Below are 25,117 nucleotides of genomic sequence, written 5' to 3'. Positions count from 1 at the left end.
AAGCTAAGACCATCTAATCAGATCTAACAGGACATCTCCTCAAGTTAGAAAAAATCATGAAGATTATATGAAATATAGATTTATATCCAGTATAGTGATGAAGCTTTCCCTCTTTGGGTAAGTATCTTTGTATTTTGGGGTCTTTGAGAGATTAATGATAATATGAAGCTACCAAACTTGTTAGATTTTTAAATGAATTGTTTATAAATTTTAAATACTTTTTTTCTTATAGAGTTAAGGGAAACAGTTTTTTAATTGTTTCATTTAAGGGGAGAGCTGCTGGATTCCCAGGAAATCCTTGCACCTCCTCCCGTGACACTGCGACTGGTCAAAACTCAGTCACAAGTCAGGGATTCTTGATAAGTGCTCTCACTTGAAACATACACTCTTTCTCACACACACACACACACAATACAAAAACTTTTATTGTGAAACATCATACATACAGAGAAAAGAGCTTTTCTCCAAAATGTATAGCTCACACTCGTTTACCACACAGGATACACATATTTAACTGTCACACAAGCCGAGAAATAGAACACTGGCCACACTCCAGAAGACCCCTCCTGCCCCTCTCCAAACACTGCCTTCTCCTTTCTCCTCAAAGGTACTCACTGTCCTGACTTCCAACACCATATACTTTAACTGTTTTTTTCACTTTCTATAAATAGAGTCAACAGTATGCCTGCTTTTGTGTTTGTCTTTCTTTCCTCAACATTACGTTTGTGAAATTCAACTGTGTTGTTTCACAGAGCTGTGGTTTCAATACTTTCATTAGTGTGTAGTGTTCCCTTTTCTGACTACACTACAATTGATACATGTAGTCTATAATTGATGGACAGTGGGTTGTTTCAGTAAGGACTATTACATATAATGCTGCATGAACATTTTTGTAGATGTCTCAGGGTGCATATATGCAAACATTTTGGCTATATACTTAGGAGTGGAATTGCCTGTGGTTCACTTTTAGTAGGTGATACCAAGTGGCTTTCCAAAGATGGACTCCTCCACTAGGGTTATTGTTGGTTCACATTTTAGCCGATGCTGGGCGTTGTCAGTCTTTTTGATTATAGCCATCTTGTGGGTATGTAGTGATGTCTTATTATGGTTTTAATATGCATTTTCCTATTGACTAGTGTAGTTGACCAACTTTTTGCATGTATTATTGATCATTTGGATAGTCTCTTTAGTGAAGTGTCTGCTCTGAATCTTTTACTAATTTTGGATTGTTTGTGTTTTCTTTGTCAGTTTGTTGGAGTTCTTTATTATTAGTGTAGGCCATTTCGGAGTTGTATGTGCTGCAAATTTATATTCCCGCTACGGCTTGCCGTTTTAGTTTCTTAATGTTGTCTTTTTGATAATTTAATGTGGACAAATGTATCAGCTTTTCCCTTAATAGTATTTTTTAAATGCCACTTATGACTTTTTCCTAATTTGATGTTGTGAAGATATTTTATTACCCCCTAGAACAGTACTGTTTAATAAAAAATATGAAGCAAGCCACACATATAATTTAAAATTTTCTAGTAACTAATTAGAACAAAAAGGAACAGATAAAAATTAATATTTAAAGTTTTATTTAACCTAATATATCTAAATTGTTATCATTTCAGCATTTCATTATAAAAATTATTGAGATATTTTTTTTTTATACTATGTTTAAAATCCAGTGTGAATTTTAATCTTAATAGCACATTTCAAATACTCAATGGCCACTCATGACCAGAACAATTTTAGAAGATTTATTGTTTTTAATCTTTCACATTAGATCTCTGTTTTACCTGAAATCGATTTTTGAGTGTAGTGTAAGGTAGGTGTCCAGCTGAAGTTTTGTTCACATGAATATCCCTTTGACCCAGAACCAATGTGCTGAAAAGATTGTCCTATCCCCACTGTCTTACTATGCTATTCTTGTCTTAAGGTAAGTGTCCACTCGTGTGAGTCTGTTTCTGGGCTCTTTTCCATACCAGTTGTCTATTTGTCTACATTTGCACCAGTACTACGCTATCTTAATTACTATAATCTTTGTAATAAGTTCTGATATTTAACAGGGAAATTGTTCCTACAAGTTCTTAAGAGAGTCTTGGCTTTTCTAGGCTCTTTCTCTTTCTTTATATATTATAATCAGCTTGTCCAGATCCCTAAAAATATATGTTAGAATTGTTATTTGGATTGCACTGAATCTACATATTGAGGAGAGCACTTTAATATGTCTTCTGTTCTTCTGATGGTCTTCTGTCATCCGAGTTGGATCTAGACATGTCCTTGCCTTCTAAACTCTGCTACCAGCCACATTCTGAGAGAGAGAAGCTCAACCTTCAGAGCTTGGATGAGAACACAATAGAGGGCCCCTCTCTTTCTATGGGAGGCATTTCTCAAGGGCTTAAAGGCCCCGGAAAGGTTCTAGAATCCTGGGATGTAGAAAAATGGAGTCTTGGAGGAACCAGACCAAAAAACCTTTGAGTCTCCATCTATTTATAGTAGGGGCTTTCTTGCACACACTTTAACCCTGGGTAGGTCAATTGGACTTACCCTCCTAGAGATCAGATTAAATGCTTTCCACTCTTCACTCTTCTCTATCTTCTCTGTGACCGGTCTTGCCATTTGCTCTGTGGTCACAGGCCAAGTTCCATGGAGAAGCCAATTGCAAAGGGAGAAGCCTCTGCAGGCTGGCTGATCAGGCAGGAGAGGAAGGATCAAACTCTCTAGAAAAGGAAATTGCTAAAGAAGCCTCTGGAACCTGAGGAGGATTGATAAGATGAGGATGAAGGCAAAATGCAGATAGTATAAGATAACCAGAATCTGGTCATGGCTGAAAACACCTTCATGGAAAAGGGAGTCCTGTAATTAATAGAGCTTACCCTCCAAGCTGAATGAATGTTGGTTGTTCCATTATCATTGATTTCCTCTGTTTACCAGGTCAGGCTACTGGCAATCCACAGTCCTGGAAATTCTGAACTGCACCGGACTGTCCCACTAGTAGAAAAACCATCTCTCCAGGATGATATTTGTGAATCATCAGGTCTGATTGGGATGGTTGGAGTGTTGGCAAGGACCAGGGTCCAAAGGACTAGAAAGGGGGCCTAGGAGGAGGTTTAGGGACGTAGATAGAGGGGTAACAGAAAGTGGAACCACGATGAATAGGGCGACTAGTGGATGGTCTAGGAGGAATAGAGGAAGAGCTGGTCAGGGAAACCTTTAAGGTAGGGCAGTGGGAATGGTTGGTACTAGTCAAAGAAGGGAAACTGGTAGGGCAGAAAGCTGAAAGAGGTGAGTGGCGCTGAGGAGTAAGCTGAGGGACACAAGGGTGAAGAGACAGGGAAGGAAGGTGGGTTGAATAACGAGAATGTAAAGGAAGAGGAGGTGAAGGCTGGGGTTGAGGTGAGGAAATTTGAGGTAGCTTTCTTTTCATTTTTCCAAATGGCATATGATTAGTTACTCATCTTGTTAAAATGAGTAATTGGACATAAGTTCTGATGTATCTGCAGTTATCTCATACACTGCCCCTTGCATCATCCCATGACATAATGCCCATTATGAAACGTACATATCCCTCCCTTTGGAGCAAGTCAGTAGGCCCCGCCAACCAGGGCAATGGTCCCAGTTTCTAAGTTGAAGAGTGATCATGGGAAATAATAAAGAGCAGAAGTGGGGCTGTAATATCAGTCTCTATTCCCTTTTGATAACATGTAGTTATGCCCCTTAGTTGACAAAGATTGATAAAGGACTAGGATAGAGTTATGGGGTTGGAACCTAAGAGAACAGATCTGAGGCAGGAATAGGCAAAATTTTCAAAGGACTTTCACATCATTTATATCACTCCATGAATACAGGGCAATCAGAGAGGAGATATTATGTCCATTTTACCGATGATACTGGAATCAGAGAGGAAGTATGTAGGAAGTCAGTAGGTGACACGAAATAAGTGTGACTAGGACATGAGCCCAAAATCAGAGAGTAGGGGGGTACATAAAGTGGCACAGAGGACTGACAGTCAGCATGACCCTTCCCAAGTTTCTGGACAGGATCCCATAGGGGTGCTTCATCTTTGTTGTTGTTATCACTTTGCCTCTAATTACTGCATGGAATATTTTTACCGTGCAACTTGTAAAACTGCAAACTTTTCATTGAATTTTTATCATAGCATGAATAATGCATTAAGTCCTGAAATGTCACAGTTGTACATCAAATGGTTTTACATAATGCATTCTTGCTGGAGTTTCAAGAAGCCAGCAATCCAGGGAAGCAGCAGAAAAGACAAAAGTGTGAAAGAAATTTCATACAAATTTGTTGTTACCCAGGAGAGATCAAATAAGTAGCAAAAGAATAAGTGGAAAGGAAAGATTGAGAAATGAAAGTGTTTTATCCATAAATAGGGAAAAAAGCAAAACTAGTACACTTGCCACTGTGGACAAGTGGGGAAAAAAACATAAGGTAGCCCAAACCAAACGTGATCTGATTCAGAGAAAATGGAGAGGGAAATTAGAGACCTCATGAGAACAGGAACTGAATTTGAAACTGCAGTGAAATGGTTTACTGTTTGGAACTATACTAAAAATATAACAATTTCAAGGACTATTGAGAACATTTTCAATCTTTTCTGATTGAACAATCTTGAAGTAGAAATATAACAACTATTAGAATTCTACCTTTGAAAGGTTTGTTTGTTGATGAGAGTGCTCATCCTTCTAGCATCCCTTTCTCTTAAATTTCGAGATTAGACCATGTTATGATAATCCAGCCAGATAGTGCTCAACCCCCTTATGGAACATCCTGTTAATTGTCTATCCAACAACTATTCTCCTGTTTTTCTTGCTAATAGAACCCTAATTTTATTTCCCTCAGATATTGTAGTTTATCAAGGTCTCTTAGTCTCAAGGAGGATGAGCCTCATCCCATCTCCATGGAATTAATCATGATTGGCCTAAAGCAATCACGGCAATCCTACTCCCTTTAGCCAGGGCTTGATCTGGGGTTAAGCATATAATAATAGTTCCCCACTGCTGCTCTAACAAATGAGCACAAATTTCTTATTTCACAGTTCTGTAGGTCATTAGTTTGGGTTGGCTCACTTGGTTTCTCTCCCTGAGTTTTGTAAGGACAGAATCAAGGTGTCAGCTGGCTGGGCTCTTATCAAGATGCTCTGGGAAGGACCTGCTTCCAAGCTTATTCAGGTTGTTGGCAGAATCCAGTTCCTTGTGGTTGTAGGACTGAGCTTCCCATTTCCTAGCTAGCCATCAGCTAGGGGCTGCTCCTAGCTCATAGAAGCCTCTCTCTGGTCCTTGCGCATGGACTCTGAGTAATGGTGTGTTAAATCCTTCACATTTGGAATCTTTTTGACTTCTGCTTGATCTTTCTTGCTCCAGCCAGAGTGAATGTTCTGCTTTTAAGAATCTATGTGATTATTTGCGATCCTGGATAATTTTTTTTTAAGGTCTGCAAACTTAATTATGTCTGCATATTTACAGGTTCCAAAGATTAGAGTGTGAATACTTGGGGGGGTCCACCTACAATAATATGCAACCAATGTGTGACCCAATTAACAAGGAGGAGTCCACTGGGAACTTCATTTCCTGGTTAAAAAGGTGGAGACTCTGCTCTTTTTTTTTCCAGCTAGACTCTAGAACAAAATGTCTGGAGCAGAAGTCACCTTTTAAACAGGAGACATCAAGAGTGAGGATAAAAAGTTAACATACCAAAGATGGTGGAGCAGAAGAATAAAAAGTACCTGGATTCTTGATGACATTTTTGAACAGCAGAACCAATGCCAGTGATTGCTTTAGCCTGATAGCTTGTCAGTTAAGGAAAATTAACTTTAAGCGATCAGAGCAGTTTTCTGTCACTGGCAACTAAAAGTGATTCCAAGTGATACGTTGCTTCTAGCTTTAATTTCTGGAACTCTACTGTGGGACAAACCTCAAATTTTCTATGCTGTAAAATATAGTGTTGGCTAATCTGATTAAATTAATTTATATTGTAATTCATTATAAATGTCTTAAGAGGTGGTGCCAATCTTAGCTTAACCTTGAGACTGTGCTCACGATTACAGAGTCTGGAAAGACAGTCCCAGGGTCAGCAAACTACAGCCCATAAGCCAGATTCTGCTGGCATAAGCCAAGAAAGCCAAGGAAAGTTTTTACATTTTTAAAGAGTTGTTAAAAAAAGAAAACCAAAAAAAGAATATGTGACCAGAGACCATATGTGGCTACAAAGCTGAAAATATTATCTGGTCCTTTACAGACAAATCTTGCCAATCTCTGCCTCATCACAAGAGGACTCACTTATGAAGCTAAGACTAGGGTGTCACTAAGGAAAGAGTCATTAGGTCAGCGCCTAATACCTTTGAAAAATTATTATAGGTCACCATGTAAAGCTTTTGGCATAGATGAAGATGAATTCTGTCTTCAAATTAAGTTTCTTTTCAGTTCAACATTTATTAAATTTCTATTATTACAAGACTATGGAAGACACTGGAGTTATGTAATGAATAAAGTAAGGTCTTAATGAAGCTGAAAATCACTTCAAGGAGTCATCTTCTCTGAGAGAAAAGATAAAGGTTTGTATAAAAGGGACTGAATGCAAAATTTTAAATGTATCCACCTTTTTCTAAGACTGTGGAGGCAAGGATGGACAGTAGGTTGTTGGAAATTTGGGCTGCTGTAACTCAGGAGCAGGAGTAGAAAAGGCTACTTTATGTATGGTTGTTAATTATTACATCAATTCCAAAAAGTAAATGCTGTTTTGCAGTTTCTACTTCAGTTCATATTCTAATGACCATATTGTTTTCACGAAACCAAACTGCCCTCTAAACATGGAAGCCAGAGCTGAAGAAAGGGAAGTCAGGCCTGAAAATAAAGATTAGGGAAGATTCATAAATCTCTTTAAAACTCTGAGAAGCAGACAGGGAGACTATAGAATAAGGGACAAGACAGAAAATCTGAAGGATTACCTGCATTTAATTGTGGAAAGGAGGGAAGCTAGTGAAAAACTGAAAACAAGTGATCAGAATGTGTGAAGAGTTGTAGGAAAGAGGAGTTTCACCAAGGCTAAAAAAATTTGTATATATAAATTTATACACATACATATATATGTGTATATATATGTGTATACACACACACACACACATATCACACACACACACATTTTAACTCCTACAGCACCTGGTATTCCTAGGTAGTCTCCCATCCAAGTACTAACCAGGTCCCACCCTGCTTAGCTTCCGAAATCAGATGAGATCTGGCACGTTCAGGGTGGCATGGCCGTAGGAGGCTAACAAATTTAAGTGTTTTAAAAGCTTCAGTACCTTCAGGTAAGGTGGAGAGAGATGAAATAATTGAATTTGGCCAACAGGAGATTAAAGAGTTTACATTATTGTCCAATTTGGTAGCCACTAACCACATGCAGTTATTTAAATCCAAATTAATTAAAACTAAATAAAATTTAAAAAATTCAAAATTCAGTTCCTTAGTTATACTAACCATACTCGAAATGCTCAAAAGCGACATGCGCCTAGTGGCTAGGGTTTACTGGCCAAGACTCTTGGCGGAGAAAGAGTTAATATGGAGCTCTGGGAGGCGAAGGGGATTGTGGGAGCGCCATTTGTCGCCCGGTAGACTCATGGGAAATGTAGTGCAATTTTTCTCCAACATGGCTGCGCCCAGGTGAGGGGATGTACGAGTAACCGCTGCAGCTCTCCGGGATAGATTGGAGAGGCTGGTGAAGGAGAAAGCACGTGGCGAGGACCCAGCCTGAGTCTAGGCGGAGGTTTGTGGCACTTCTTACTGGCAGGCATGTTGACCGCAAATGTTGCTCTCTCTTGTTGGCCTGTTCCGGTCTCTATTGGTTTCACCCGCATGAGGCTGAGAACCTAGAGAGAGGAGGGATGTCCCCAGCGGTGCTCTGGTGCGATCGTTGGGCAGTAGGGTGTTTATGCGTTGGTTGGTCCTGTCAGTGTTTGAGGTGCATGTGTTTGTGTTCGGCACGGAAGCCCTGTGTCAGTCTTCTGTTTCCTTTGCAGACTGGCGGTTGGAACCTGAGAAGTGTTAGTCTGGCGCTTCTTGGGCTTTTCTGACCTGTGCCAATCCAGTGAAGAAAGAGCATTGCTAGTGGTCTGGTAGCTCACACAGCTGAATCTTCCTGTGCTCTAATTTGAGTAATCTCAGAGACCCATGGGCCAGTGTGAGCCTCTGGTTTTGATTTTGGTTAACGAATATTTACTGAGTAACCGCTGTATGCCAGGCACTAAAGTCTATGCCCTCAAGTAGATGACAGCCTTCTGAATGAACCCCACACACAAACAGGGAATTATACCACAATGTGAAAACTGCAGAGACAGACATAATGCACCAGGTATTAATGAAAATATTGAAGAGGGCCACCAAACTCAGAATTCTGAAGAAGAGGTTTAGGAGGTAAGATGACAGGGTAAGTTAATAAATTTAGGCTCACTCAGTAAACGTTTATTGAGTGGCTACTAGGTGCTAGATCCTGTTCTAGGTGCTGAGTGCTACAGGGTGAACAACACAGACAAATCTCTACTTTCATTTAGCTTACTTTCTAGTAAATCAGAGGAGGAAGATGGGGAATAAACAAATTAACGAGGGCATAAAAATATAGAATAGGTGTTCAAAGAATTAAGACAGGGTGATACGATAAGTGATGGGGTCAATTTTTTTCTAATTTCAACTTTTTTCTTTTTAAATAGGTAATGCAATTTGAATAGCTACTAAAATAAAAAGTTACAAAAGAGGAACACTCCCTTCATTCCCTTACCAGTCTATCCATTTCCCCTTCCTGGAGGCAATCCATATCCCTAATTTCTTGTATGTCCTAGAGACTTATATGTATACCCTGTATTCCTGTGATGTACTTTATCATCAGGCCTCATTTGATAAGAATTTAAGTTCTTTCTGATTTTTGCTATAATTTAAGTATAATTTACATATAAACATAAGAACATTTGTCCATACTGCTTGTTGTTCAAGGAGGGTATGGACACACATACCCCTATTACCCCTTAGGGTAATATCCAGTTGGATATATTGGAGTTAAACTTATTAGCAGAGCATGTGTGATCTCTAAACTATTATTTTAAAGCTTGCCTAGGTTGGATGTGATTAGACTTGACTCAGCATGGCTAGTATTCTAGTAAATAGTGACCTCACTCCTGTAACATCCCATAACACTCCCATAATATGGCAAGGAGCATCCAAGCCTTTGTGCAACAGTAGGAATTCCTTGGCCAGGGAAGTGGCCTTGTTAAAGAAGGAGCACCTCCAGACCTCAGCAGCTGGTATCTGCTTTGTAGAGGTGAATCAGACCTGCCGGGCCAGTTCATTGCCAAGTCACTGGAATGGAGAACAAATGAGCCTCCAGAGCTATGTGGATTTGTGTTTCTTCATGTTTTTTCACATGATATTGCATGATTGAGGGGAGGAGAAAGGAAAGGGAATGTGACTCCCTTAGAAATGTGATTATGAAGCTCCATCTGCTGGTGCTGGACTATTAGTGTCAGAAAACACTTTCAAAAAGATGTATTCAACATCTTTCTCCTTCCACTTTGTAGTCTTTGCTCATGTGACATATTAAGAAAAAATTCTTAGCTCATTCATCCTTTGTTCTCTATTGCATACTGCAAAGTTGCCATTCCAAATATAATGACCTTGGAATGGAATGGCAATAACATAGTTTCTTCATGGTCCCTCAGCTTTTCTTTATCTTCCTAAACCATTCTGAACTGGTTTTTCTGGAAATTAACAGTAATAGTTAATACTAAATTTAGTAGTGGATATATTTAATCCTTTTAACAAAACTTTGAGGTGTGTCAAAGATTAACACATCTGGAAATTAGTTAAAGTAGTGAAAATAGATTTTATTTAGTAACTACTGATAGTAGGGGAAATGGGAAAGTACAAATCCATTTTGACTTGCGCAGAAGTGTTTTGGGGAAGCAACCGAAGTGTCCTACAATAGATGATTGGATAAAGAAGCTGTGGTACATATATACAATGGAATGTTACTCAGCCATAAGAGAAGAAATACTGCCATTTGCAACAACATGGATAGACCTCGAGATAATCATGCTAAGCGAAATAAGCCAGATAGAAAAAGTTGAAAATCACATGATATCACTTATATGTGGGATATAAACCTCAAAGCAACAAATGAACAGGATAAACAGAGACTAATGGACATGGCCAATAGACTAGTGGTTACCAGAGAGTAGGAGGGAGGCGGGAGGTCGAGGGGTAAAGGGGGTCAAATATGTGGTTATAGAAGGAAATCTAACTATGAGAGGCGAACACACAGTGTAAATATATATATGCTTTGCTGTTAAAGTGTTAAAGTGTACAGCTGAAACTTAATGGAGTTTATTAACCAATGTCACCATAATAAATAAATAAATAAATAAATAAATAAATAAATAAATAAATAAATAAATAAATGTAGAATGGGGGGCGTTTATAAAGCAGGGAGCTCAGCAGAGTTAGAGAAGTGAAACTTAGAAAAGGTTGGTCAGTGCAAATGCAACTAGGCCAACTGTTTACTACTTGCAGTTTTCAAAGTTTGGATTCTGCCTTGCCACAGAGACTGAGAGATGGAGGTCCTGTACTTCCTGAATTACATGGCTCTCAGGTCCGTGAGAGAGACACTTCTGAGTACATATTTACAGTTGTAAACCCTTTTTAGTAAATGCTCTAAGAAAGGTTAGGGGCCTATTGTCAGGTGTTTCTAGAACAAATAGTAAAATTTCTTGGCAGCATGTTGCGTTTTCTCAGGCAGGCATTTTAACGGGTAGTTGGACTCATTCTAGGGACATGGCTTTATGCTGCTAGAAGCCGTGCTAGAGTTTGGTCAAATTTTTTAGTCCAGCGTTTGGATGGAGTTATGTGCCAAGAATAGGCACTATTATTCCTGTTTTACAGGTGAAGAAACCTAAGCACAGAAATAAGTAATTAACTAACACAGGATTAGCTGTGTAAGTGATAGAGCTGATATTTGAACCTAGAACCTGGACCCCTAAACACCGTTAGACTGTCTCAGCATCGAAGGAGGCTCTGGGGAAACAAACAAAATAATACAATTTAATCCCTGTATTCAAATAACTCATAGTACAGTGGAAGCAGACACATATTAGAGCAAACAACTATAATTAGTGCAAGGGTAAAAATATCTATTCAACTATTTCTGTCTAATGATGACTCCTAAAGCTTTCTAACCTCATTCCCTCTCCTTTTAGCAGCTTTATATTGTCACCTGCCCACCAGACATTGCAACTGTGTATCTCACCAGTACCTCAAATATATTATATTCTAAATCTGACTCATTACCGCCCTCACTGAGCAGTTTTTCCTGACCTTCTTACTTTACAGTTTGATATGATATCACTAGTCTCTCAGTTACTTAGGCTCTGTACTCTTAGTAAGCTATTCTCTCTCACATCTGAGTAGTCATCAAGACCTGTTAATTGTATGCGAACTTTACTTTTGCCCTCCCCCTTTCTCCCTATTTTCTTTCTTCCTACAGCCTCTACCCTAGATCAGGCTAGCATTTCTTCTTGCCTCTCACTTCCCTACTGTGCTGTCCAGCCAGCCTGTGTTATTGGCCTTACCTCATATTACATGTTTCCTGTGTGATAGTTCTTTCAGTAGACTCAGCATTTTTCTTCTATATATAAAGAATTTTTACTTGTTATAAGCTGCTTTGTATATAACTTTTTTTTAATTAAGTTTATTTCATTCGCTAAATTGGAAGACTTTCAAGCAGGTGAAGAGTGAGATAGGGGCGATCAGCCAGTATTCTCTGCTCTGAAAAATTATGCCTCCTCCCTCTTACTGTCTTCGCCAGACACGTCTGTTTCTGATTTTAGATTCTCCTCTTTATTGACTTACTGGATACCCTACCTTTTATTTGACTTTCTTTTTTTCTGGTCCTTCAGTACTCAGTTCAAATCCCCTTCTGTTTTGTAGTTTTCCCAAACTTTTCCAGTTAATATCGATCACATTTTTTTGTCTCTAGTTCAAGTCACACCTGAAGACTGTACCATTAACAATTACATAAAGATGTGTCATATTCTTTCATCATTCGGTGTTTGTCTGTTTTCTTCAAATAACTTATAAATTTGTTGAAAGTATAAACTATGTATTATAGTCGTATGCTGCAGAGTGCTGAGATTATACATAAGGATGTGTGTATTCATCCATTATCCTTTGTTTAGCCTTTCCACAAAGTTTTATTGAGCACATACTGTGTGCTGGCATTCCTGTTCTTGGAATTTCCATCTTGATTGGAGAATTAAACTAATAAACGAATCATAATAAACTGTGTCAAATTCTGTGAACAAAGTAAAATAGATTATTGTAATAAAGCATGATGTAGGGTGCTGAAATGGATAGTGCGAAGGCCTCTGTTGGAAAGCACTCAGTAACTACTTGCTGATCGACATATTTCAATAAAATGAAAACAGTTCTATGGGGTTCTTTTAATTATGATTTTCAGAATTATAGATATAAAAATACATAACATGTACAGCTTAAAAAATAATAAAGCAAAACCTAAAACATCATTTGCCTAAGAAATACCTTTGATGACTTTATGTGTACCTTTCATATCACATTGCTCTCTTCCCTCCCAGAAATAACTTCTCTCCTGAACTTTGTTTATCATTTCCTTGCTTGTCTTTGCATTTTAATTTACACACATACAAACACGCACACACACACACACACACACATACACAATATATGCCTTACTTTTGGGTTTTGAACTTTATGTTTTTCTGTGAACTTTTTGTTTTATTTCTTTTTTTTCTTTCCTAACACGTTTTTGAAATTTGTGGCACATTTTACCTAGAACTTCATAAATGCCGTATCACCTATGGGTAGAATTGCTCACTTAATAGAGCCAGAGCATTAGAACATTATGTAGAACCCCAAGAGATGCTATTAGATGTTCTTGCTTCTTTGTTATCTTTTAAATATTTCTTTATTGTCCATTGATATGTTTGTTCTCACTTCTCTTGGTTGTTAAAAGTAAAATGAGCATTTAAAAATTGTCACATAAAAATATTTATAAACTATTGCATCATTATAACTGTCTCTTTAGCACTCTCAAGGTTGACATTTTCCACTTTTTTTTTTCAGTATTGCCATGGAGAGCAGCCAACAAAGTAATTACAAGCTCAATAAAACTGAGAAGAAGTTCTTAAGAAAACAGATTAAAGCCAGGCATACTTTACTGAGACATGAAGGCATTGAAACAGTATCCTATGCCACTCAGGTGACCTAAAACTATTATTCGAATGTACATGTATTGCCATGTTAATGTGTTATAATCAATTTTTTAAATAATTTCTCAGGAAAGAAGGCTGTAATTGTTTAGTCATGTGCTACATCTGTGTAAAATATACATATGTTAGGACTTGCTTACTTTCTGTTTTGGGACATAGCCTATTGTAGTTTGAATTTCCATTGGTTGTGTTGGTTGAATTAGAGGCAGTTGTGGGTATGTTTAAATAACAATAACACTGTACACTGTTTACAGTTTACAAAGCATACTTATATTCAGTTATCTAAAAATACTTATCAGGTGAGAAAACTAAGGTTCTGAGAGGTTGTAATACATCCATTGATACAAGGTGGCTGAAACTAAAAGCTAAATCTTTTATATCCTAATTCAGTCTTCCTTCTTTTCTTCCTAACTTCATCTATGTTATAAAGTGTTTTGATTATATGCTATAAAACAGTTTCTATTAGACCTTATTTATAAAGCCTTTTCTTTATCTTATGGAAATAATTCATATACAGGGCACTTTGAGACTTCCTGGGCTATGAATCAGAAAAACTTTAACTTTTAGATTCTCCACCTATTTGAACATGAGCAGTATCCTTTGACCTCAGCTTTCTTCATTTGTAGTATTGCACATTTTAAAAATCCCATTGAATTGTTAGATTCTAAAGAGAACATGTATATGACAGTACTTACTAGTCATTAAAATACCATGTGACTTCTTCCCTTCTTTCCTCCCTTCTTTCCTCCCTCCCTTCTTCCCTCCCTTCCTTTCTGGTTCTAAAGATATAGAATATGAGTAGAAAGGCAGCTTAGCCATCATCTAACCCAGGACCAAAGACAAACAATTGAGAAGGTGAAGCTGGAATTAAAATTTAGGTGTCTTGACTTTCAGACCAATACTTTTCCCTTATATCACGCTTCTGCTGGCTTCTGTGCTGCATCACAGTTTAGGAATGAGCAGTCTTTTGGGAGAGGTTTAGCAGATAAAAGACCCATACTTAGATTTTGTTAAATGTTAATAACTTCAAAGAATTTGAACCAAATCCCTAGAAAAAGATTGGAATAAATTAGGGTTAATATGCCTACACATACTTTCTGCTAAGAGCCCCTGAGGCTGTGTGGCATTCAGAAGATTAACCTGACATACCCTACTCTTATCTCTTCCCAAGTGTAATTTGCTTTCTTTTCCTTATAGGATCATGAAGAAAGTGGTAAAAAATAAATAGGCTAAGTTTGTTTGCTGCCTCTGAAGCTTATTTCTGGTTGGATCTGTTGTTTCTGTCAGATCTCTAGAAGCTTTAATCTCACCTTTGTGGCTTCTAAGATGTCACCTTATTTAGGTTTGATATTTTATCCCCACAATATTTTTAAAGGAAAAGAATAGAATTACAGAAGGACCTCCAATTGTATTTATCTATCCGGGGGAGAACAGATGTTCTTTTCACCTCGTGTTATAAATATAGGTGCTTTTTGGGAAATTTATAGCCACTGTGAGGTTTTCCTAGAGCAGTGATCCTGAAATTGTCAGGACTGAAGATAACAAAAAAATTCTAAATTCTCTACTTCATATTGTGAAAATTGCTTGGCTGAAAAATTATAAATAAAGCAATTAATTATTGCATTTAATTATATTGTATAACTCACATATAATGCGAAGTAAATTCCTCCCTTCCAACCCCCACTGAACTTGTTTTTATGTAGTTTGCCTTTAGAATTGCCTACGAATCACTTAGAATCTTGTGGATCACTAATATTCCTGACGTCACACCTCACCATCTTCCTCAGTTCCTAGATATGGCAGTGAAACCTTGCTGTTCACAAAATCTTTGCAGTTCCTTAGATTTGGGAATATGGAAATGTTTTTGTAACTACGCCTGCATATAATGAAATTATTTTCTTAGTTTTATTTATAAACCTCACTGAATGAGGTTCAGGGCAAGCAATCTGAGGCTAAATTTTGTACCATTTTTTATAGTATTATATTGTATACATATAGTATTTATATGTGTGCTTGCATACATATAAAGTACCTGCTGTCCCATGAAAGAACAGAGCTTTACATTTCTTATTTAATTTTAAACAATTCTATTATATTCTTTTAAAACAAGATTCTGGATATTCCCTTTTTGTGTATATGAAACTAATCCATTATGTTCTAATCTCTAGTGTAAATCAGGGGTTGGCAAACTACTGTCCTCAGGTTAAATCCGACTTGTGAGCTAAGAGTGAGTTTTACATTTTTAAAGGTTGTTAAATAAAAATAAGACCATGTGACAGAGACTTATATGATCTGTGAAGCGTAAAATATTCACTATCTGATCTTTTTAAAAAGTTTTTCAATACCTGATATAAATGATGAACTGATGCAAGTAGGCCATCAGTGGTTTACTTATGTTATAAAGCTTTTAAGAGGCATGGATCAAAAATTAAAGATCTTAACACCATGTAGAATGTTTTTTAAGTACAAAGACTATAAGGGCACTAGGCCAGGAGGACTCCCCCTGCCCCCCCCATCCTTTAAATAAAGTTTAGCACAGGACTGCAAATGACAGGAAGTAAGCATGAAACTTAAAAAGGAAAAAAATTTTAATCAGAAAATGATAGAATTACTAGACATAGTAAAATTTTCCTATTTTATATTCAATATAATCTGTAATTGTTCATTTTATTTTATTTTTAAGCCACCACCTTTACTTTTAGTTTTTAGTAAACATTGTATAATGGTCATAGCAAAACTGAATTCTGGAAACTGACATAAATAGGTTTGAAACCCAGCTTTTCCTAATCACTACCTTAACCTAATTTTTCTGATCTTCAGTTTTTTCTTCGATGAAGTAGGGCTAATATTGCCTACTTTGTAAAATTGTGAAAATTTTGTTAATGAGGATTAGTAGATAAAAGCATATAGCACAGTATCCTGCAAAAGCAAGTAGTAGTACCTAACTCCTGTTCCTTCTCCTCTCTTCCTCCTCTTTCTCTTTCATTGTGTTAAATTTATATTTAAGAACAGCAAAAAGTTATCTTTTAATTTGTATATAGGTCATTAAATGAATATTTTACCGAAAAGGCTTTTTAAACAGTATTATTTACAACATAGTACTTTTTAATTTCCAAATATTTAGTAAATTAATTTATATACTTGGTATGAAATTAGAAAACCAAATAATAACCATAAGGAAACCTTTTTTCCTTAATTACACCTTCGTAGAAATCTTATTTTAAAATAATCTTATTTTAAAATCTTTAAAAATAAACAGGCTGATATCAATTATTCATGTTCTTTTCTTTATTTTTTTTTTAAGATCCTGGTTGTTGCCAATGGTGGTTTGGGTAATGGTATGAGTAGGAACCAGCTGCTCCCAGTTTTAGAGAAATTCGGACGGGTGGATGCTCTCTTAATGCCACCTAATAAGCCCTACTCATTTGTAAGATACGAAACTCCAGAAGAATCCAAGAAAGCCTATGTTACTCTCAATGGAAAAGAAATAGTGGATGATGTAGGACAAAAGATAATTCTGTACTTGAATTTTGTGGAAAAAGGTATTATCATATGGGTATCTTTTAAAAACCAGTTTTTGCTTTTGTTTGGGTTTTCTTTTTGTATCTAAGTTGAGAGGTTCAGTTATTGTGAAACAAAATGGAACATCAATTAAGCAGCTTCTTTTCTTTTAATATTATTTAAACATGTAGTTTGTGCCAGGCATAGTAGTAATTGAAGGAAGGTGAATTAGACATAGCCTGCATTTAAGGAGTTGGTTGCACTAACCTAACAATATGTTTATTATGTATGTTACTTATTTTGGAGACGTGCTGCCTAATTGTGTTTTTCATAATTTAATGTTGAAGGATTCAGATTACCAGTTTGCTTTACATGGTCTATCCAGAAGCCTGGAACTAATTGCTTAAGAATTACTTGTGATCTAAATGATTATGTGCCAAGCCTTCATATTTATGGACGAACACCTTCAGCCACCAAAGATCCGTAAAGCTTTATAGTGGTGCTGTCCAGTAGAATTTTCTGTGATGATGGAAATGATAATATGTTCATATCTGTGCTGTGCAACACAATTGTGATTGAACTGATTTTTCAATTTAGTTTTATTTAAATTAATTTAAATAAAAGCTTTATAGAGTGATTTACAGAAATACCGCTGTCTTGTGGAAATGAGATGTATTGAGATGAACTTTGATTTAGATATCTGATCTTCTAGTATAATCATTTGCTACCTATTTAGGCAAGTGGAGAGTTTTTTTTAAACATGTGGATGGATAGGTGAGTATAATCTTATTAAGTATATGTTTTTATAAAATAAGACTCAAAGGAAACTTTTAAAGACTTTTAAAGATATATTTTAGATATATTTTGTAATTTTCAGTGCTTAGATGTATTTTAAATCTGATTTAAGCTTTATAGATTATAAAAAGTATATTATCTCCATATATTATGTATTTGTGATCAGTTTTTGATAATTGAATGGTTTAAGATTAAGTTTTAGTCAGAAAATACTGTCCTTGGGCTTTTCCCCTTTCAGTATATTAAACATTCTTTCAAAAATTGCACAAAGTGAATTTCGGAGTGTTCTTTATTTGAAACCTACATTAGATCTACATGTACTTCTAAGACTGTTGCAACCACATTTATAATTTTGGAAATCATTTTTAATAGAAATGAAAGAATAGAATGAATAGATGATAGAACTACATCACAAATGTTTTGATAGTGCTTTGATATCTACTACCAGATAACCACTGAGTAACAATTTTTAATTTTTAATAGATACATATATTTAGAAAACTAAATATGAATTATTTATACTACAAATTACCTGTCTTTAAGAAATTCTTCCCAAAGTTTTCCTTATATTATTTGAATAAATAATATGCTTGACATAAGTAAGCACTTGGCAAATATCAGATAATTCACTATATTTTTGAAATATTAAAATATGAAATCTAGCAGATATTTTTATTTTTATTATTTTTTATTATTTCTTTGAATTTTTATTATTTTTCTGAATTTTTACATTAAATCATTTGAAGATGAAAACTATTCAGAACAGCTTTAGAAATTATGTCTGTACAATGAATAATCAGATTTCTAATAGTAAATGTTAATTATACTATTCTCTTTAATCATAAATTATTTTTTCTTTTCCTTCTAGAGCTGTACTTATCTAAAACTTTGAAGGACATGGGCTCTTAAATTATTTTAATATATGCTAAATAATTTTTTATACAATGATATTTTTATTTTTTTATGTCATTTTACATTTTTCTATTATTTGACTATAGCTAGTATCAAGAACCTAAAGGCAAAAATGAACATTTAGATTTTTGTATTCGGTATTTATAGACAATCAGTCTTGTTTATGGAGGAGCATACTGTAGACATTATGAGAAACCTTATTTCTTAGCTTTAAAAAATGGTTTAATCATGTTTGAACACAATATTTAAGTAAATACTATTCTATTTGCTGTTGGTAATTGCAGTAGATAAAATGTACTGTAATTTTTATCTTGATCTTTATTTTTGCACTTTTAATGTGTCTTGTGCCGTTTAGCATTCTTATTTCTTAAAATGAGGATTGGGAGTTTTATTAACCGATAAATGGCTATTGGACAGAATTGTTTGTATATAGGAGCTTTAAGTTTTACATGTAGCTTTTAATTTGGTTTCCCACAGCACGATGGAAAGAGTTGGATCTTCAAGCCTTACCTCCAGGCCTCATGGTAGTAGAAGAAATTATTTCTTCTGAGGATGAGAAAATGCTTTTGGAAAGTGTTAACTGGACAGAAGATACAGACCTTCAAAATTGTAAGTAAACCCTTTAAAATTGGTATTTAAAACTTTCTACAAAATGTACAGATCCTTATTTTTTTCTCTTCATTTGGTTTATTAAACCTATGATATTTTCTCAAAATTACTGAAAATAGCCTGGATGCAGTGTTAGGATGTCATACCAACAATTCTTTGTAGCATTAATAATAAATAACATTTATATAGCTATTAATTTTAGACTCCAAACTGATTAATATTTATTAGCTAACATTTGTAGACCTAACATTTATAAACTCTTTTACATATATTATCTGTTTGATTCTCTCCTCCTTATGGCAAATTTCCTATGAGGAATCAGCAGTACGCAGCCATACCATTATATAGTAAGAGCTTCCTGGAGATATTTGCAAAATAGTTACTCTGATTCTTTCCAGATCATTAGTGGTCTTATGAGTGGCTGTGTACATGTTTATCTTTTTCAGATCGATTGGGTAAAACTCTTTTATGTATTTGTTATAGTTTTAGATTTAAAAGAACAGCAGATATATGAAGAATGGTGAATTATATTAAAGACAGTAATTTAGCAGTTAACAAAAGTTACTATTACTAAAGTAATCCTTACTCATAATGTTGATTTTGAAACATGAGAGAATGAATTTTTTTTTTTACCCAAATAGTTCACTTTTTTCTCTTCATGCAGTTCAAAAGTCCTTAAAACACAGAAGAGTAAAGCATTTTGGTTATGAATTCCACTATGAGAACAACAATGTAGATAAAGATAAACCATTACCTGGGGGTAAGTAATTGTTAATAAATGCTGGTTCAGAAAAAAAGATTTAATAAATATTAAAAATATATCATAGTCAATGGTGTTTCATTGTCATATGTAGGTAAATTTTCGAAACAGTTGATTAAATTGAAAACATTTTAATTAGCTAAATAGTGCAGTTTTCTGTTAAAAAATTCATATATACAGGTAACGCTGAAGTTCCTCTTATATACTATCCTTACTTCCATACTAACAGTTTAGTATATATTATTTTGATTCTTTAAAAAATGAGTTTGCATTCCAAATATAGATACCTATAAAAGTATATAGTTAACGTTGTATTATATTTATGTTATAAGTTGTATGTTCATATATTACATGTGTCACTCCAAATTGTTCTTTTCCCTTTATAATATGTCTTAGAGATCTTATATGGTTTTTCATTTAATTGAATGACAATAATAGCTTATTCAGTTAGTTCCCTTTGGATAGACACTTTGGTTATTTGTAGTTTTTAGCTTTTATAGGTAGTGCTGCAGTGAATATCTTTGTACATGCCTCTTTATGCACCAAGAGTTTCTAAAGAGAGATTACTAAATTAGAATTGTGTTAAAGTTATTTTCATTTAAGAATGTTAATAGGTACTGACAAATTGCCCCCTAAAACAGCTGTACTAGCATATTCTCAGCGAGTGTACACTTCCTCACCCCACCCCAACCAACATGTGATATTGTAAAACCTTTAACTCTATAATTACATGATTACTTGTGAGGCTGGCCATTTGTATTTCCTTTTCTGTAAATTCTTTTTCACATCCTTTACCACTTTTTTCTAATGGGTTGTCTAATTTATTAATAAGAATTTACTATATAATATGGATATTAATCCTTTGGTAGAATTCTTTGTTGGAGTTTAATTTATATATATTTTTACGACTTTGGTTTTATTTAAGGGTGTTTTCCCTCACGAAATAACATTTATGATTCTAATAAAATTAAGTTCCACTTACAAAAGTTTTTTTTAAAGAGAAATAATTTAAAATAAATTGAATCATTTAAAATAAGAAAGTGGTCAGGTTGATTTCCAGTATATCTTATAGTAAATGTTATAAGTTTATTCTTGTTTTACAAAATGCCAAAATTGTTATTTTGGATGTTTTATTTGATAAAATCTATGTAGTAAACTTTAAAAGATTCTTAAGGTTTTCTTTTCATTTTGCTTTGCTTATGGGTTTATTGTTATATCTGGATCTGATTACTAAATTAAAAGGTGTGTGATTTTTACCAGTGACTTTTTTTTATTCTTGAGTAAAACATGCAAAGTAATATATTTCACCTTTATGATTACTGACTTCAGGTCTTCCTGACATTTGTGATAGCATTTTAGAGAAATGGTTGAAGGAAGGTTTCATTAGACATAAACCTGATCAGTTGACTGTAAACCAGTATGAACCTGGGCATGGTGAGTATTTCTTCTTTTAAAATTCTAGTCACAAGTAGATTATATAACTCTCTAATATCAAAGATATAGTATTTTTTAGCTCAAACTAACTCTTAAAATAATTTGCTTATGTTACCTATGTTGACTTTAATCCTTTGCAAATCTCTGTCAATCTCTTAAGAAACTTGCATCTCAAAGTGTAAACAGACTGTTGCAATTGCTATTTGTGATTTTTTTTTGTTGTTGTTGCTTGCCTCCCAGTGTTCTATTTAGAAGTGTAGAAGGGAAGATTGCTTTAAAAACATAGGAGACATAGAATGGAAGAAACCAAATAATTTACAGATGCAGGCCTACTTTGTTTTATTGTGCTTCACTTTATTGTATGTCATAGATGCTGTGTTTTTTACAAATTGAAGGCAAAGCCCTCTACCAGCCAAAAGCTTACAATTCACTTTATTGTGATGTTTGCTTTATTGTGGTGGTCTGGAATAGAGGTATGCTTGTACAAAGACAAAAGGCTAGTTGGTTGGATGATCTTGGTCTTCTTTCTCCTCTGTTGAGAGTGGAAGGCAATTCTAAGATGATATGTTAGTGAAAAATTAGGTTATTGAAATTTTGCACTTGTTAGTATCTTTATCGATATTTGTAGTAATTAAGTGATCTTGAGTTTTATTAATGGCAGGAGTTGTGGGTTGTTGTTTACCCTCCATTTATTACAGTGTATTATGATTGCTTATTTACCAATCAATCTTTTCATTGGTCTGTAAGCTCCTTGAGGACAGAGACTATATCTTACAGGCTTTATATACTCTCATCATGTAGCAAAGTTTCTTTTACTTGAGATGCTCCATACCATAGATTAAGGAAACCATATATTAATTATTTATGTGCTTAGTCTTCACAACTGGCTATTGCTTTTATTCTGCAAGTACTTGGGAATCCTGTGTTTAAGGGGAAAAATGATATTGTTATTTATTTTTCACATCTTCCTCTTGGACTGGGATTGAGTAAATGTCCTCGTTAACTCTCAAGTCTTGATTTTAGAATCGAGTCACAATGACACTTTAACATGAAGTTAAGATATTTTAGTGTAGATTTAGTTTATTTACTTATTCACATTTACCCTAAATGGTTCCTTGTAACTAAAATTATAGTACATTACTGATTGTCAGCAGTTATTTTCACCATAACAGTGTAAGACTATATTTAGAGTTGTTTTAAAGCTATTAACAGGAAAAATGAAGTAATGTGTTTTCCTATCTTCCATCTCAGGAATTCCTGCTCATATTGACACACATTCTGCTTTTGAAGATGAGATCATTTCTCTCAGTTTGGGGTCAGAGGTAAATGTTTAGACATTTTTATTAGTTTTTAGCAAATGCCTTACCTTATACAATACCCTTTTTTAGGTTTTCCTACATTTGTAAATTCAGATCAATTAAGATTTTAAAATGAAAAGTAAAGGCACCATTAGCACTTTTATTTCTTACAGAATGTGAAATTATCATAGCCTCTTCTTTTAGGTGTCAAAAGTTTTATCTATAAGCTCATCAGATGCCAGGAAGAGCCCTGTAATTTAATTTTTTACACATTTTACTTTTAGAAGTTTAAATCCAGTCTTCCCTTGGTGCAATAACTTACTGAAGCAGCATTGCCATCTTGTGGCAAAAGGTAAGTAGCTGCAGGCTATAGAAAAAGGAAACTGAATGTACATGTCTAGAATTTTGATTAAAATTTTTCTCATACATTACTTGATTCAATCCTTTCAAAAACTTTGAGCAGTAGAGGATAATGTCTTCTTTTTTACTGATGAGGAATGAGGTTCGTGTTAATTCATTGACTTGTTTCATAGCTACACTTTACTTGAACTGCCAAAGAAGGTATCCAAAGCATGATTTAAAATGATGCATGCAAAGTACAGATAGACTTTTAGATAGAAATCAGGATTTTAAATCAAGAAGAATCTTAAAATATGAGGTCATCTAATATAACTATAGGTTGCTTCAAAATCTGCTCTTGTTCCTAGAGGCAAACACTATTTACTAGTATTTTTTTGTATATGTGTAATTCCCATCAGTAGGTGTTCATTGCTTTGGCTTTTTAATTTTTGCTGAGCTCATGGTGATCATGTTGATATTGTAACTAGAGCGTAGTGCTATTTTTTTGATAAGACAAAACCATTTTATTAACTACATTCTTATTAAGTACTTTCAAAAATAATGAGTATGGGAAGGAAAAAGAAAAAGCTCTACTCTGTCTGGTTTATTTTCATTTTACCTCTTATCCTGGCTTGTAGCTTTAGGGAGCCAGTAAAGAACATCTTTGCCTTTTCCTGCCAACGGTTTCACCAATTGAGAAATGAGACAAAAGATAAATGGAGATCTGAATGTCAACTTAACTACTGAGAAGACATGGAAGGACATGCTTTAGATCTGTAGCCAAGTAGACTTGTTAATACTTCACCTTTGAATTAGAGAGGCATACCATCCTTTTCACTGACACAGCCAGGCAACTAGAAACCTCCCTCACAGAGTCAGAGGCTGCTCCTATAACATAGGACACGAAGGAGCACATACTAGATTCTGCAAACCAGCTGGATCTGATAGAGAGGAAAGGGCTCAGCCAAGCAAGTGTGGCTTCAGACTAACCAGTCAACCAAGGCATGCCTTCTCTTCTGGGGAGTTGGAAATTAGGGAGCGGAGAAAAGTGAAGTGTGTTCAGTCTATACTTTCACTTTTACATATATTCCTCCCCTTCTAGGGAAATATGAAGAATGAGAACTAAATGTTCCTCTCACACCCCACAAGGTCATTATGTAGTTTTTAATTAAAAGTTGTAAAGAAGGGGAAACTTGCTCTTTAGTTGAACTGAGAATTTGCTGTAATCATTATCTCCATTTGGTGTCTCTAGAGGCATATCATTTTTAGCTGCCAATTTGAGTGAGGGAGTTTTTGGTTAAAGCCATCTTAGTAATAACAAGAAAGCATGTATACTATTAGTTATGACAAGAACAGTAGGTTTTCTTGTGGAAGATAACTTTTGAGAGGAAGCGAATCTTAGTAAATTTTTAAAAAATATTTATTAAACATTTAAATTTCTTATACTATTTAAAACAGTCTGGGATATTTGGTGTACTTTATTCCATCTGTAAATGGGATTAATAATACCTCTTGGCAGGCTCTAGGATTGTTATGGGAATAAAACAAATTAATGAATGTCAAAATGTTTTTCAAACTCAGAGCAATCCATACTTATAATAATACCTCTTGGCAGGCTTATTAAGGTGTGCTGCTTCTTGGACTCCTTATTTGAAAGCTTCAGTTCTATATCAAAGGGAAACTCATGTTCTCATGGCCTTGTAATAGGATTCAAGTAGTTGCCAGAAAGATGGCTTTCATCTTTTCTTCTTGCATTTATCCACTTTTGCACCCTGTGCTCTTCTGTTTTGTTTTTGGTGCTCTGTCATTACTTGAATTCTCTCTTAGCCCCTTGTCCCAGATCTAGAGTCTGGGTGCCATACTTTTGTCCCTTTTTCTTTATTTACTCATTGTTGATAGCCTAATTGTTTTAAGAAATTTATTATAGTGTCGACTCCAGCTTCTATTTCATTGTAATATTTGTCAGTGGCACCTTTGTTTTGGTTTATTATTAGTGTTTATTTTGTTTGTTTCTCCTTGGCTAAAATCCTTGAAGTTATCTTTAACTCTTTACTTTCTTCCCTTTCACAGAAAATTTATAAGACCTCCTAACTCTTAAGTTGTTCCCATGTGGTATTCTTAACTTTTATATAAATCTTATTTGAATGTTCTGTTTTTATGATTACTTGAGAGTATTCTTAA

The 25,117-nt window shown here is 34.9% G+C and overlaps 1 protein-coding gene and 1 pseudogene across 2 annotated transcripts in view; one reads left to right on the top strand and one right to left on the bottom strand.

Annotated features, from left to right (window-relative positions):
- Positions 1 to 25,117, top strand: part of ALKBH8 (alkB homolog 8, tRNA methyltransferase) — a 52,760-nt gene that overhangs the window by 16,178 nt on the left and 11,465 nt on the right. The window contains exons 1-7 of one of the 2 annotated variants that reach the window (XM_039883153.1): positions 7,628 to 7,764; positions 13,143 to 13,278; positions 16,593 to 16,830; positions 18,974 to 19,105; positions 19,770 to 19,865; positions 21,195 to 21,299; positions 22,551 to 22,621. In XM_039883153.1, coding sequence (XP_039739087.1) covers positions 13,150 to 13,278; positions 16,593 to 16,830; positions 18,974 to 19,105; positions 19,770 to 19,865; positions 21,195 to 21,299; positions 22,551 to 22,621 — 771 coding nt within the window. In that variant the 5' untranslated portion in view covers positions 7,628 to 7,764; positions 13,143 to 13,149. Of the gene's footprint in view, positions 1 to 7,627; positions 7,765 to 13,142; positions 13,279 to 16,592; positions 16,831 to 18,973; positions 19,106 to 19,769; positions 19,866 to 21,194; positions 21,300 to 22,550; positions 22,622 to 25,117 lie in introns of those variants that run through there. The other variant, XM_039883152.1, reaches the window with a different exon arrangement.
- Positions 7,149 to 7,267, bottom strand: LOC120619038 (uncharacterized; annotated as a pseudogene).

The sequence above is a fragment of the Pteropus medius genome, unplaced genomic scaffold, assembly GCF_902729225.1.
Source record: "Pteropus medius unplaced genomic scaffold, Ma_sr-lr_union100, whole genome shotgun sequence".
Classification (NCBI taxonomy): Eukaryota; Metazoa; Chordata; class Mammalia; order Chiroptera; family Pteropodidae; genus Pteropus; species Pteropus medius.
This window is presented reverse-complemented; position numbering and strand designations above follow the sequence as displayed.